At 39.7% G+C, this 14,799-nt stretch overlaps 2 protein-coding genes across 2 annotated transcripts; both read left to right on the forward strand.

Moving 5' to 3' along the window:
• The first annotated feature begins 464 nt into the window (after positions 1 to 464).
• On the forward strand, positions 465 to 2,971 carry LOC138854855 (cuticle protein 7-like). Its single transcript, XM_070100213.1, has 3 exons — positions 465 to 601; positions 2,167 to 2,349; positions 2,514 to 2,971. Exons 1-3 carry the CDS (start codon positions 590 to 592, stop codon positions 2,859 to 2,861), a joined length of 543 nt encoding a protein of 180 aa, XP_069956314.1. The 5' UTR covers positions 465 to 589; the 3' UTR covers positions 2,862 to 2,971.
• A 3,528-nt stretch (positions 2,972 to 6,499) lies between these two features.
• Positions 6,500 to 7,892, forward strand: LOC138854856 (cuticle protein 8-like). The gene is made up of 3 exons (XM_070100214.1): positions 6,500 to 6,744; positions 6,933 to 7,169; positions 7,333 to 7,892. The coding sequence occupies exons 1-3, from the start codon at positions 6,733 to 6,735 to the stop codon at positions 7,759 to 7,761; spliced, it is 678 nt and encodes a 225-aa protein (XP_069956315.1). The 5' UTR covers positions 6,500 to 6,732; the 3' UTR covers positions 7,762 to 7,892.
• The last annotated feature ends 6,907 nt before the right edge of the window (positions 7,893 to 14,799 follow it).

Here is a 14,799-nt window from a genome sequence, read left to right on the forward strand (position 1 = left end):
CTTGAATACTCTATTTATGACTCACGAAATCGTAATGACACGATTGCAAACAAACCATACCACGGGTGGGGTTTGAACCCGCGGTTCAAACCCCACCCGTGGTATGGTTTGTTTACTCTATTTATATCTCCGTGCGTGTACTATATACAAATAAAGTGCAAAAGATACTTTATAATACGTTGGGTTGAGTTCTATAATATGATGGTTGTGGCTGACGACGCCAGTTCTTCTGAAGATCTTTGTGGGTTTTATTCACTAAAATTGTGATACGAGAGAAAATCTGCTAAATTACCAACATTAATCAGATTTAAATTTTGAGCTTTACCCCATACAGGGGAAGCATCACCCTGCCAAGGGAAGTTCCAGAAGCCCTTTCATGCAGGGGGAAAATCCCCCTGCCGGAGGAAGTTCCAGAAGTCACTTCTTGCAAGGGAAGAATCACCCTGCCAGAAGAAGTTCCAGATGCCTCTCCTTCCCCTGTGACCTCGTGACGTCATGTTGAGGGTGGGGCCCCGGGGTCACTCTGGCACTATATAACACCAGTACCCAGTGCCAGTCCTCACTTGCCTCCCGTCGCCGCTGCTTCACTATGGCTCTCAAGGTATGTCACCAGAATTATCACTTTTCACGAAGCGCTAAACCCACAAGAACCATATTGCACCTGCAAAATGGAAGGCAATCAAAGCTACCAGATATATTCCCTCACCTATTTTTGCCTCTCATGTACTCACGAATGGCCTCGTAGGCCCTGTCGTACCCATTCTTAAAACTTTGTACGAAATCTGCTTCATTACTTCCTAATCGTTCCACTTCGTAAATATTTTTCCTGATTTATTTGTCGTAAATTTAAATCAGCTTGTTTGCCATCTTGTGGCCGATCCTGAACTGTCGAACAGTATTCTGGCTAATGGAATACTCAGAGTATCTTGATAAATTAGACACGTGTGCAACACTTGGGTATCTTCATTGTGGAAACGTTTCGCCACACGGTGGCTTCATCAGTCCAATACAAAAAGGAAAAGTGAAGATCAGAAGGAGTTTGAGGTAATCAGTCCCTTAGGCTGAGGGACTGATTACAAGACAATATACGTTGTATATTGTCTTGTAATCAATATACGATGTTGAAATTTAGAACGTTTGGTTTGAGGCTGGGGAGTCCATTAGGTGTTGCGTTTACTCCTGGATCCTTTATCGATTTATGGTTTGTAACTTCTTCTGTCCTAAGTATCTTTCCAGTGCCTGGTTGTCTTCTTCGAATTTTATAATTTTGCACTTACTGGGGTTGAGGCTAAATAATTACACGTTTGACTATTCGCGTGGTCTGCGCTGGTCTACTTGTGACTTGGTCTACTTGTGACCTGGTCTACTTGTGACCTGGTCTACTTGTGACCTGGTCTACTTGTGACCTGGTCTACTTGTGACCTGGTCTACTTGTGACCTGGTCTACTTGTGACCTGGTCTACTTGTGACCTGGTCTACTTGTGACCTGATAATCTCAGGTGTTTACTCTCAATATATAACACTTGTCAGCACTAATGTAGTTCTCTATCACTAATTAAGTTGGATCTCTAAAAGTCAGGTCCCTCAGGCAGGTTCCATTTCTCCCACTCCATATCCTTGTAAATAAAGTTTCCAATGAGTAATAATTTTGCTTTGTCACTGTGGGCTCTATTTGTCAATTCCTCTATAGAAGATATAATGAGCCTCTTATTTCTCTTCGTGTTCCTACCTCAGTCTTCTGCTTGTGAGTCGGGGATCTTTGATTGCCTTAACTTCAACCTTATATTTTTCTGCCATTATAGTAACATCTACGGAGTCATAATTCTCACTTCTCCCTATCTTTCTCATTTTCTAAAAGCTTCATTTTCCTTACTAGAAAATATTATTTTATTCACGAAAACAATACAGTATATTAAGCACCATCTTTGACCAGTATTGGTGCAAATTGCTCAGGTTGAGCCAATTTAACCAAACTTCTTAGCAAGAGGATGAGCTAAAGGTGGTAGGCATTTATTGTTGGTTAAAGTTCATCTACTGGATATAACGAAACTAAGATGATGAATTAGACACTTGAGGAGAGGTTTCGAAAATTAAACATGGTTTGGGGAAGATGAAGGGTGAAGAGTTTCAACTAGACTTCATGTTTAAATTTTTTTTTCCTCCTAGGCTTATGTATTGGCTGTCCTTGTGGCCGCCACCCTCGCTCGGCCCGACAAGCGACCCTCCTTTGGCCCCCCACCGTCCACTTATAATGCTCCAAGTCCTGTACCCACCTACAGCGCCCCATCCCCTGCACCCACCTATAACGCCCCTGCTCCTGCTCCCATTTATGGCACTCCAGCTCCAGTGGTGAGTTCTTACAATAATGTCAAAGTTAAATTTTAGCTAACCTATAGAGTCATGTCTAATATTTCCTCATAAATCTACTAAACAAATAATTACTTTAGCTTTTACGATTTAAAAAAAAAATAATCTGTATTAAGGGAAGCTACTCATATGCTATTCTTCATCAGGCTCCTCCTAAATATGACTTCAACTGGGCCGTAAATGACCAGTACTCTGGTAACGACTTCGGTCACCAAGAATCCCGCGACGGCTACGATACCCAGGGATCTTACTACGTGCTGCTTCCCGACGGTCGTCGTCAGAATGTGGCCTACACTGTCAACGGCGACTCTGGCTTCATTGCTGAAGTTACCTACGAGGGGGAAGCCCAGTACCAAGCACCTCAGCCTACCTACGGCGCTCCTTCACCCCAACCTACTTACAGTGCTCCTACACCCCAGCCTACTTACAGTGCTCCTACACCCCAGCCCATTTACGGACCTCCAGTTCCTCAGTCCGTATATGGCGCTCCATAATTTCCCTCTCCAATTTGCAATTGAATACTGAATACTATGCCTTGTAATTTATTTACTTGATTTATATTTTTCAAAACAAAGATTGTAATGCAATTCCAAAAAATAAACGAAAATTTACATACATTTATTTGATGTACCAGCATAATTGTGCTCTACCTATTCTGTGGACGGTAGTTGAAAGATCTGAGACACATTTTTGAGGATTAATGCACATGTGTATCAGTTGATTATCTTTACTAATGAAACGTTTCGTCTACACACTAGGCTTCTTCAGTCAAATACAGAGGAAGCAGGTGTACTAGTGAAATAAAGATAATGTAATCATTCCATCAACCTTGGAAACAAATTGAGTTCAGCTAAGATTTCGTTCGGATTTTTAACCCCGGAGGGTTAGCCACCCAGGATAACCCAAGAAAGTCAGTGCGTCATCGAGGACTGTCTAACTTATTTCCATTGGGGTCCTTAATCTTGTCCCCCAGGATGCGACCCACACCAGTCGACTAACACCCAGGTACCTATTTGATGCTAGGTGAACAGGACAACAGGTGTAAGGAAACGTGTCGAAATGTTTCCACCCGCCGGGAATCGAACCCGGGCCCTCCGTGTGTGAAGCGGGAGCTTTAGCCACCAGGCCACCGGGCCACCGCAGCTGTGTCTTAATCTTCAACTTCACGGTATTTTATACCATATTCAACAAGATACAATTTTCTTTTAACTGGTCACCTCTGATATTTATGCTGTGAATAGGCTATAGGATGTTTGGGTGATATTTCTGGTAATTTGTGTGTTCAGCAATGTAGACCATATCAAAGAATTCTGGAAAATCTCTGAGAGATCAAACTGTCTACGAGGAGTACATATTATCATCTCTCGAATTTGTAATCTGTGCTACACTTCACAACTACCTAAACTAGCTGAATTACACAGCTGTGTGTTAATCACTTGCCTTAGACCATATGTCGTTCTAAAATTTATATTCTAGCTATAAAGACCCTTATGATATAATCTAGCACCAGTTGTCTCTAACTGCTCCCGTCCTCACAGGTTCAGTCTCTGTCCCGGTAGTAGTGACTTGTAATTTAACAGAATTTGTTATAAAATGAGTTTTGCTTTATAAATGTCCTGTCTTATTCACTTTTTAATGAAATCACATCTCAAAAAAATCGTCCTTGAGACGTTTTATTCACTACATGACGTCAAGTGACGGGATCTTCCTGTCTGTCTCCTATCCAAGTCCTACTATAAAGGTCTGGTATATATATATATATATATATATATATATATATATATATATATATATATATATATATATATATATATATATATATATATATATATATATATATATATATATATATATATATATACATATATATATATATGTATATATATATATGTATATATATATATATATATATATATATATATATATATATATATATATATATATATATATATATATATGTTTGATAGGAGTGAATGGAAACAAATGGTTTTTAATACTTGACGTGCTGTTGGAGTGTGAGCAAAGTAACATTTATGAAGGGATTCAGGGAAACCGGCAGGCCGGACTTGAGTCCTGGAGATGGGAAGTACAGTGCCTGCACTCTGAAGCAGGGGTGTTAATGTTGCAGTTTAAAAACTGTAGTGTAAAGCACCCTTCTGGCAAGACAGTGATGGAGTGAATGATGGTGAAAGTTTTTCTTTTTCGGGCCACCCTGCCTTGGTGGGAATCGGCCAGTGTGATAATATATATATATATATATATATATATATATATATATATATATATATATATATATATATATATATATATATATATATATATTATTGTAACCACGAACGAGTGGTATTTAATAACAACACTGCGACTAGCCGAGGATTCGAACCCATGTCTTTTTAACCCGCCTCATGGTGAGCGAAAATCGCATGATGCTCTAACCCACAGGACCACCAAATCCTTCAAGAATCAAGCACCCAGCAGAGCTGGGTGCTTGATTCTTGGGTGCAGAGTATTAAGTATTCAAGCACCCAGCAGAGCTGGGTTCTTGATCCGAATACATACGGTGGTGTGGGTGCCTCAGAGCTAATTTCATTCTACTCCCCGTTTGGTGTGCTACTCTACACAAGCAGTATATATATTACTGTACCCACTAACGATTGGTATTTAATAATCAACAACACTGCGACTAGCCGGGGGATCGAACCCGTGTTGTTATAGCCCGCCTCATGGTGAGCGAAAATTCCACAAGGCTCTAACCCGCGGAACCATACAATCCTACAAGAATCACACACCGAGCAGAGCTAGGTGTTTTACCTTGATCCGAAGACATATGGTGGTGTGGGTGCCTTAGAGCTAATTTCATTCTACTCCCCGTTTGGTGTGCTAGCCTCCACACACAGTACATATATTATTGTACCCACGAACGAGTGGTATTTAATCAATAACAAAACTGTGACTAGCTGGGGGATCGAACCCGTGTTGTTTTAACCCGCCTCGTGGTGAGCGACAATTCCACGACACTAACCCACGAGAATCATGCACCCAGTAGGGCTAGGTGTTGTACCGTGATCCGAGGACATAAGATGGTGTGGGCAGTGTTGTTATTGATTAAATGCCACTCGTTTGTGGTTACGATATATACTGTTTGTGGAGGCTAGTACACCAAACAAGGAGTAGAATAAATTTAGTTGTGATGTACCCGCACTACCGTATGTCCTCGGCACACTGTACAACACCTAGCTCTTCTGGGTGTGTTCTTTGTAGGAATGGATGGTCCAGCGGGTTAGAGCGTCGTGGAATTCTCGCTCATCAGGAAGCGGGCTAAAACAACACGGGTTCGATCCCCTGGCTAGTCGCAGTATTGTTATTAATTAAATACAGCTCGTACGTGGGTACAATACGATATATATATATATATATATATATATATATATATATATATATATATATATATATATATATATGCAATAAGATCACAGTAAACAGGTGATTTCAGAATATGCAAAACAACCACTCTGAAAGAATAGAGAAATTCCAAGCGCTTTCGTGACTACTCACATTATCAAGGAACTATATATATATATATATATATATATATATATATATATATATATATATTCAATAACATAAAATCTCAGTTGAAGTGTGTGACGAGTCTCATTCTTTAATACATTCTACTGTACATGTAGCATTTTTATATTAGTGTGAGTATATAATGGTATTTGCATAAGTGTTAAATATGAGAATCAACATATTTAATGTAATATGTAAGAGACAGTGCTAAATCAAAATATTGTAATCACTTGAGAATCAAAAGAGAATATAAATGATAAATACCAACGGTTGGTTAAAAAATGTATTATGATAACAGTAAACATGAAAGATAATGCGAGGATAAAAGGACATAATAGGCGAAGATAAGAAGTTAATAAAGCTTAGAAAGATTAACATATTTATGACGTGTTTATATCACTAAAATAATTAGAGTTTCTGGGAAGATACAGATCATATATTGTATTTATGAATTTCTAAACTAACTTACTTCCAACGACAATTTTATTTTCCTTGAACGAAACTTTTTGATTCACTAACATACCTGGATGAAAGACAAACTTCCATCTATACCTAAACATAACTTATATCCTTACACTTTGGAGCAGAAATACCTCATATAGGAAACTGGTCAGTAAACTCAAAATACAGAAGAGGCAGCAAGGTGAACTTGTCAAAGGAAGACTCGGAAGCCTTTCATTCTCCTGCAACCTCGTGACGTCACATGGCACGCTGTGCCCCAGGGTCACTCTGGCACTATATAACACCAGTGTTCGATGCCAGTCCTCAGTTCCTTCCAGTCGTCGCTGCTTCACTATGGCTCTCAAGGTACATTTTCCCGCAGCAGCTTAAGCAACGTCTCGGTGATCAGATAAAAAAATTATAAAGTTAAGCTTTAAATTAATGTGAATGTTTAACGATAAAACAGTTTGTATACATCGAAGATAAAAAGTGTATATGCCTCAAGGTTAGACATTGTATTTATATCACAGTTTTGTATTTCACAATCTTTTCAGGTTTGTATATTGGCTGTTCTTGTGGGCGTCACCCTCGCTGGGCCCGACAAACGACCCTCCTTTGGACCCCCACCTTCCACTTATAATGCTCCAAGCCCTATACCCACCTATAGCGCCCCGTCCCCTGCACCCACCTACAGCGCCCCATCCCCTGCACCCACCTACAGCGCACCATCCCCTGCACCCACCTATAACGCCCCTGCTCCTGCTCCCATCTATGGCACTCCAGCTCCAGTGGTGAGTTCTTTAGTATAATATCAAAGTTAAATTTCAGCTAATCTCTAGATCTAGCCATATCGAATATTTCTCATAAATCTACTAAACAAACATTTACTTTAGTATTTACGATTAAAAAATAAATTGTATTAAGGGAAGCTACTTACATGCTATTCTTCATCAGGCTCCTCCTAAATATGACTTCAACTGGGCCGTAAATGACCAGTACTCTGGTAACGACTTCGGTCACCAAGAATCCCGCGACGGCTACGATACCCAGGGATCTTACTACGTGCTGCTTCCCGACGGTCGTCGTCAGAATGTGGCCTACAATGTCAACGGCGACTCTGGTTTCATTGCTGAAGTTACCTACGAGGGGGAAGCCCAGTACCAAGCACCCCAGCCTACCTACGGCGCTCCATCACCCCAGCCTATTTATAGAGCTCCTACACCCCAGCCTACTTACAGTGCTCCTACACCCCAGCCTACTTACAGTGCTCCTACACCCCAGCCTACTTACAGTGCTCCTGCACCCCAGCCTACTTACAGTGCTCCCACACCCCAGCCAATCTACGGACCTCCAGTTCCTCAGTCCGTATATGGCGCCCCATAACTCTCCTCTCGCCTCTTGTACCTATGCTCCAGTTTACAACGAAATGCTTAATACTCTGTCTTGTAATTTATTTGCTAGATATATAATTTTCAAAACAAAAGTTGTAATGCAATTCCAAAAATAAACGTTAACTTGCATACATTTATTTCATGAACCAGCATCACTGTGCTCTTCCTTTATATTCTGTGAAAGATAGTTGAGTGATCAGAGACAGTTTTCCTTAAACTGATCACTTCTGGTATTTATGCTCTAAAAAGGCTTCATAATGCTTGGTTAGGATTACAGGTAATTTGTGTGTTCATCAACGTTTATCATGTTAAAGAATTCTCGAAAATCTTTGAAATATCGTAATATTTACTTAGCGTACATGTTATCGTCTTTCGAATATATAAACTGTTTAACACTTCACAACTACTTAAACTACGGGAATTGCACATCCGTGTGGTAATCACTTGCCGTAGAGAATATGCGTTCTAAAATTTATGTTCCAGTTATAAAGACCTGCATGATACAGTCTAATACCAGTTGCCTCTAACTGTTCCCGTCCTTACAGAGTCAGCCTCTGTCCCGGTAGTAGTGACTTGTAGTTTAACAGAATTTGTCATAAAGTGAGTTTTGCTCTATAAATGTCCTATCTTATTCACTTTTCAATGAAATCACATCTCAAAAAATCGTCCTTGAGGCGTTTTATTCATTAACTTCATGACGTTAAGTGACGGGATCTTCCTTTCTGGCTCCTATCCAAGTCCTACTATAAAGGTCTGGTATATATATATATGTACTTATATATATATATATATATATATATATATATATATATATATATATATATATATATATATATATATATATATATATAAGTACATCGGCCAATTCCCACCGAGGAAGAGTGACCCATCCTTCAGATTGCAAGCTCTGTACTTCACACCTCCAGTACTCAAGTCCGACTAACCGATTTCCCTTAATGCCTTCATAAATGATACTTTGCTCACATTCCAACAGCATGTCAAGGCATAAAAGCCATTTGTCTCCAATCGCGCCTAACACGCTCATACACGATTGCTGGAAGTCCACGTACCTCGCACACAAAACCTCCTATACCCTCCCCCCTCACTCCAACCTTTCGTGAGACGACCCCTACCCCACCTTCCTTTCGCTACAGATTTATGCACCATTCAAGTCATTCTATTTTATTCCACCCTCTCTAAATGTCCGATTCACGTCAACAACCCCTCCTCAGCCCTCTGAATAATACTTTTTGAAACCCCACACCTTTTAACCTCCAAGCTATGGATTCTATGCATTATATTCACACCATGCATTCCCCTCACACAACGTCTCTACTGCCTCCAGCCTTCTTGTTGCAGGATTCACCACCCATGCTTCGCAACCATATAAGATTGGTAGTACCCCTCTACTATCATACATTTCCCTCTTTGTTTCCATGAATAATCTTCTTTGTCTGCAAAATCAAGTGTACGATTCACCTCGCTTTTCATATACCTAACTGCTGACAGGTCTACTCCCAAATATCTGAATGCCATCACTTCTTTCAAACTCCCTCTTTCTAAACTGATATCTATTCTTTCATTTTCTAAATTTGTTGTTATCCTCATCACCTTTCTCTTTCCTATGTTTACATTTAATTTCCTTCTTTCTGCATACCCTTCCAAACTCATCCACAACCTCTGCAACTTCTTTTCAGAATCTCCCACAGGCACAATGCCATCAGTAAAAGTAGCTGTGATAACTCTCACTTTGTGTTAGATTTTTTATCTCTTAATCCAACACCTTTTGTCAACACCTGAGCATTCACTCTCTTACAACCCATGGGTTAGAGCATCGTGGAATTTTCGCTCACCACGGGTTCGAATCCTCTGCTAGTCGCAGTGCTGTTATTGATTAAATACCACTTGTTCGTAATTACAATACTATATAAACTGCTCGTGGAGGCTAGTACACCAAACGTGGAGGAGGATGAAATTAGCTCTGAGGCACCCACATCTTCGTATGTCCTAGGATCACAGTACATTACCTAGCTCTGCTGGATGGGTGATTCTTGTAGGATTGTATCTTTCCTTGGGTTAGAGCGTCATGGAATTTTTGCTCACCATGAGGCGGGCTAAAACAACACGGGTTCGAGTCCTCGGCTAGTCAGTGTTGTTATAAATATATATATACATATATATATATATATATATATATATATATATATATATATATATTTTATCACATTGGCCGATTCCCACCAAGGCAGGGTGGCCCGAAAAAGAAAAACTTTCACCATCATTCACTCCATCACTGTCTTGCCAGAAGGGTGCTTTACACTACAGTTTTTAAACTGCAACATTAACACCCCTCCTTCAGAGTGCAGGCACTGTACTTCCCATCTCCAGGACTCAAGTCTGGCCTGCCGGTTTCCCTGAACCCCTTCATAAATGTTACTTTGCTCACACTCCAACAGCACGTCAAGTATTAAAAACCATTTGTCTCCATTCACTCCTATCAAACACGCTCACGCATGCCTGCTGGAAGTCCAAGCCCCTCGCACACAAAACCTCCTTTACCCCCTCCCTCCAACCTTTCCTAGGCCGACCCCTACCCCGCCTTCCTTCCACTACTGACTGATACACTCTTGAAGTCACTCTGTTTCGCTCCATTCTCTCTACATGTCCGAACCACCTCAACAACCCTTCTTCAGCCCTCTGGACAACAGTTTTGGTAATCCCGCACCTCCTCCTAACTTCCAAACTACGAATTCTCTGCATTATATTCACACCACACATTGCCCTCAAACATGACATCTCCACTGCCTCCAGCCTTCTCCTCGCTGCAACATTCATCCCCCATGCTTCCCACCCATATAAGAGCGTTGGTAAAACTATACTCTCATACATTCCCCTCTTTGCCTCCAAGGACAAAGTTCTTTGTCTCCACAGACTCCTAAGTGCACTGCTCACCCTTTTCCCCTCATCAATTCTATGATTCACCTCATCTTTCATAGACCCATCCGCTGACACGTCCACTCCCAAATATCTGAATACATTCACCCCCTCCATACTCTCTCCCTCCAATCTGATATCCAATCTTTCATCACCTAATCTTTTTGTTATCCTCATAACCTTACTCTTTCCTGTATTCACTTTTAATTTTCTTCTTTTGCACACCCTACCAAATTCATCCACCAATCTCTGCAACTTCTCTTCAGAATCTCCCAAGAGCACAGTGTCATCAGCAAAGAGCAACTGTGACAACTCCCACTTTATGTGTGATTCTTTATCTTTTAACTCCACACCTCTTGCCAAGACCCTCGCATTTACTTCTCTTACAACCCCATCTATAAATATATTAAACAACCACGGTGACATCACACATCCTTGTCTAAGGCCTACTTTTACTGGGAAATAATTTCCCTCTTTCCTACATACTCTAACTTGAGCCTCACTATCCTCATAAAAACTCTTCACTGCTTTCAGTAACCTACCTCCTACACCATACACCTGCAACATCTGCCACATTGCCCCCCTATCCACCCTGTCATACGCCTTTTCCAAATCCATAAATGCCACAAAGACCTCTTTAGCCTTATCTAAATACTGTTCACTTATATGTTTCACTGTAAACACCTGGTCCACACATCCCCTACCTTTCCTAAAGCCTCCTTGTTCATCTGCTATCCTATTCTCAGTCTTACTCTTAATTTTTTCAATAATAACTCTACCATACACTTTACCAGGTATACTCAACAGACTTATCCCCCTATACTTTTTGCACTCTCTTTTGTCCCCTTTGCCTTTATACAAAGGAACTATGCATGCTCTCTGCCAATCCCTAGGTACCTTACCCTCTTCCATACATTTATTAAATAATTGCACCAACCACTCCAAAACTATATCCCCACCTGCTTTTAACATTTCTATCTTTATCCCATCAATCCCAGCTGCCTTACCCCCTTTCATTTTACCTACTGCCTCACGAACTTCCCCCATACTCACAACTGGCTCTTCCTCACTCCTACAAGATGTTATTCCTCCTTGCCCTATACACGAAATCACAGCTTCCCTATCTTCATCAACATTTAACAATTCCTCAAAATATTCCCTCCATCTTCCCAATACCTCTAACTCTCCATTTAATAACTCTCCTCTCCTATTTTTAACTGACAAATCCATTTGTTCTCTAGGCTTCCTTAACTTGTTAATCTCACTCCAAAACTTTTTCTTATTTTCAACAAAATTTGTTGATAACATCTCACCCACTCTCTCATTTGCTCTCTTTTTACATTGCTTCACCACTCTCTTAACCTCTCTCTTTTTCTCCATATACTCTTCCCTCCTTGCATCACTTCTACTATGTAAAAACTTCTCATATGATATCTTTTTCTCCCTTACTACTCTCTTTACATCATCATTCCACCAATCGCTCCTCTTCCCTCCCGCACTCACTTTCCTGTAACCACAAACTTCTGCTGAACACTCTAACACTACATTTTTAAACCTACCCCATACCTCTTCGATCCCATTTCCTATGCTCTCATTAGCCCATCTATCCTCCAATAGCTGTTTATATCTTACCCTAACTGCCTCCTCTTTTAGTTTATAAACCTTCACCTCTCTCTTCCCTGATGCTTCTATTCTCCTTGTATCCCATCTACCTTTTACTCTCAGTGTAGCTACAACTAGAAAGTGATCTGATATATCTGTAGCCCCTCTATAAACATGTACATCCTGAAGTCTACTCAACAGTCTTTTATCTACCAATACATAATCCAACAAACTACTGTCATTTCGCCCTACATCATATCTTGTATACTTATTTATCCTCTTTTTCTTAAAATATGTATTACCTATAACTAAACCCCTTTCTATACAAAGTTCAATCAAATGGCTTCCATTATCATTTACACCTGGCACCCCAAACTTACCTACCACACCCTCTCTAAAAGTTTCTCCTACTTTAGCATTCAGATCCCCTACCACAATGACTCTCTCACTTGGTTCAAAGGCTCCTATACATTCACTTAACATCTCCCAAAATCTCTCTCTCTCCTCTACATTCCTCTCTTCTCCAGGTGCATACACGCTTATTATGACCCACTTTTCGCATCCAACCTTTACTTTAATCCACATAATTCTTGAATTTACACATTCATATTCTCTTTTCTCCTTCCATAACTGATCCTTCAACATTACTGCTACCCCTTCCTTTGCTCTAACTCTCTCAGATACTCCAGATTTAATCCCATTTTTTTCCCCCACTGAAACTCCCCTACCCCCTTCAGCTTTGTTTCGCTTAGGGCCAGGACATCCAACTTCTTTTCATTCATAACATCAGCAATCATCTGTTTCTTGTCATCCACACTACATCCACGCACATTCAAGCATCCCAGTTTTATAAAAAAAATTCTTCTTCTCTTTTTTAGTAAATGTCTACAGGAGAAGGGGTTACTAGCCCATTGCTCCCGGCACTTTAGTCGCCTTATACGACACGCATGGCTTACGGAGGAAAGATTCTTTTCCACTTCCCCATGGACAATAGAAGAAATAAGGAAGAACAAGAGCTATTTAGAAAAAGGGAGAAAAACCTAGATGTATGTATATATATATGCATGTGCGTGTCTGTGAAGTGTGACCAAAGTGTAAGTAGGAGTAGCAAGATATCCCTGTTATCTAGCGTGTTTATGAGACAGAAAAAGAAACCAGCAATCCTACCATCATGCAAAACAGTTACAGGTTTCTGTTTCACAGTCATCTGGCAGGACGGTAGTACTTCCCTGGGTGGTTGCTGTCTACCAACCTACTACCTATATATATATATATATATATATATATATATATATATATATATATATATATATATATATATATATATATATATATATATATATATATATATATATATATATATATACGCTTTATTAGGTACACCACTCTAGTCATGGGAAGGCTGCCTCTTTGCCCACGGAACAGCTTGAATTCTTAATGGCATGCATTCAACAAGGTGCTGGAAACATTCCTTAATTTATGCTGATTTGTCAGCTGCCTATTCATGCTGTACTACGTCCCAGAGGTTTATGCTTTTCACAACAGAAACTGCGATTTGTCGTACTAGGCAACGTTTTTCTAATCTTTAACTGTCCAGATTAAATGATATCGTGCCCACTGTAGCCACAGTTTCCAATTCTTAAGTGACAGGATTGAAACCCTATGTGATCTTCAGATGCTGTGCCCATCCACTTCATGGTTTGACACGTTGTGCGTTCAGATCTGCTCTTCTGCATATCACTGTTGTAATTCATGGTTATTAGAGTTATTATTGACTTTCTGTCAGCTTAAACTAGTTTAGTTAGTCTCCTCTGAGCTTTCATCAACAAGGCGTTTTCACTCAAAAATCTGTAGTTCTGTAGATGTTCTGTGTTTTATGAACCATTCTCTTTAAACTCACAGCCAGAGTCACTTAAATCACATTTCTTCCCCATTCTAATGTTTGGTCTCAAAATCATTGAGCCTCTTGACCATGTCTCAATGCTTTTAGGCGTTGAGGTGCTGCCATGTGATTTTTCTGATTAAATATCCGCATTAACGAACACGTGCATAAGTGAATAGTGAATATTCAATAATATAAAATCTCAGTTGAAGTGTGTGACGAGTCTCATTCTTTAATACATTCTACTGTACATGTAGCATTTTTATATTAGTGTGAGTATATAATGGTATTTGCATAAGTGTTAAATATGAGAATCAACATATTTAATGTAATATGTAAGAGACAGTGCTAAATCAAAATATTGTAATCACTTGAGAATCAAAAGAGAATATAAATGATAAATGCCAACGGTTGGTTAAAAAATGTATTACGATAACAGTAAACATGAAAGATAATGCGAGGATAAAAGGACATAATAGGCGAAGATAAGAAGTTAATAAAGCTTAGAAAGATTAACATATTTATGACGTGTTTATATCACTAAAATAATTAGAGTTTCTGGGAAGATACAGATCATATATTGTATTTATGAATTTCTAAAATAACTTATTT

Source organism: Cherax quadricarinatus, chromosome 72, assembly GCF_038502225.1.
Source record: "Cherax quadricarinatus isolate ZL_2023a chromosome 72, ASM3850222v1, whole genome shotgun sequence".
NCBI classification, from domain to species: Eukaryota; Metazoa; Arthropoda; class Malacostraca; order Decapoda; family Parastacidae; genus Cherax; species Cherax quadricarinatus.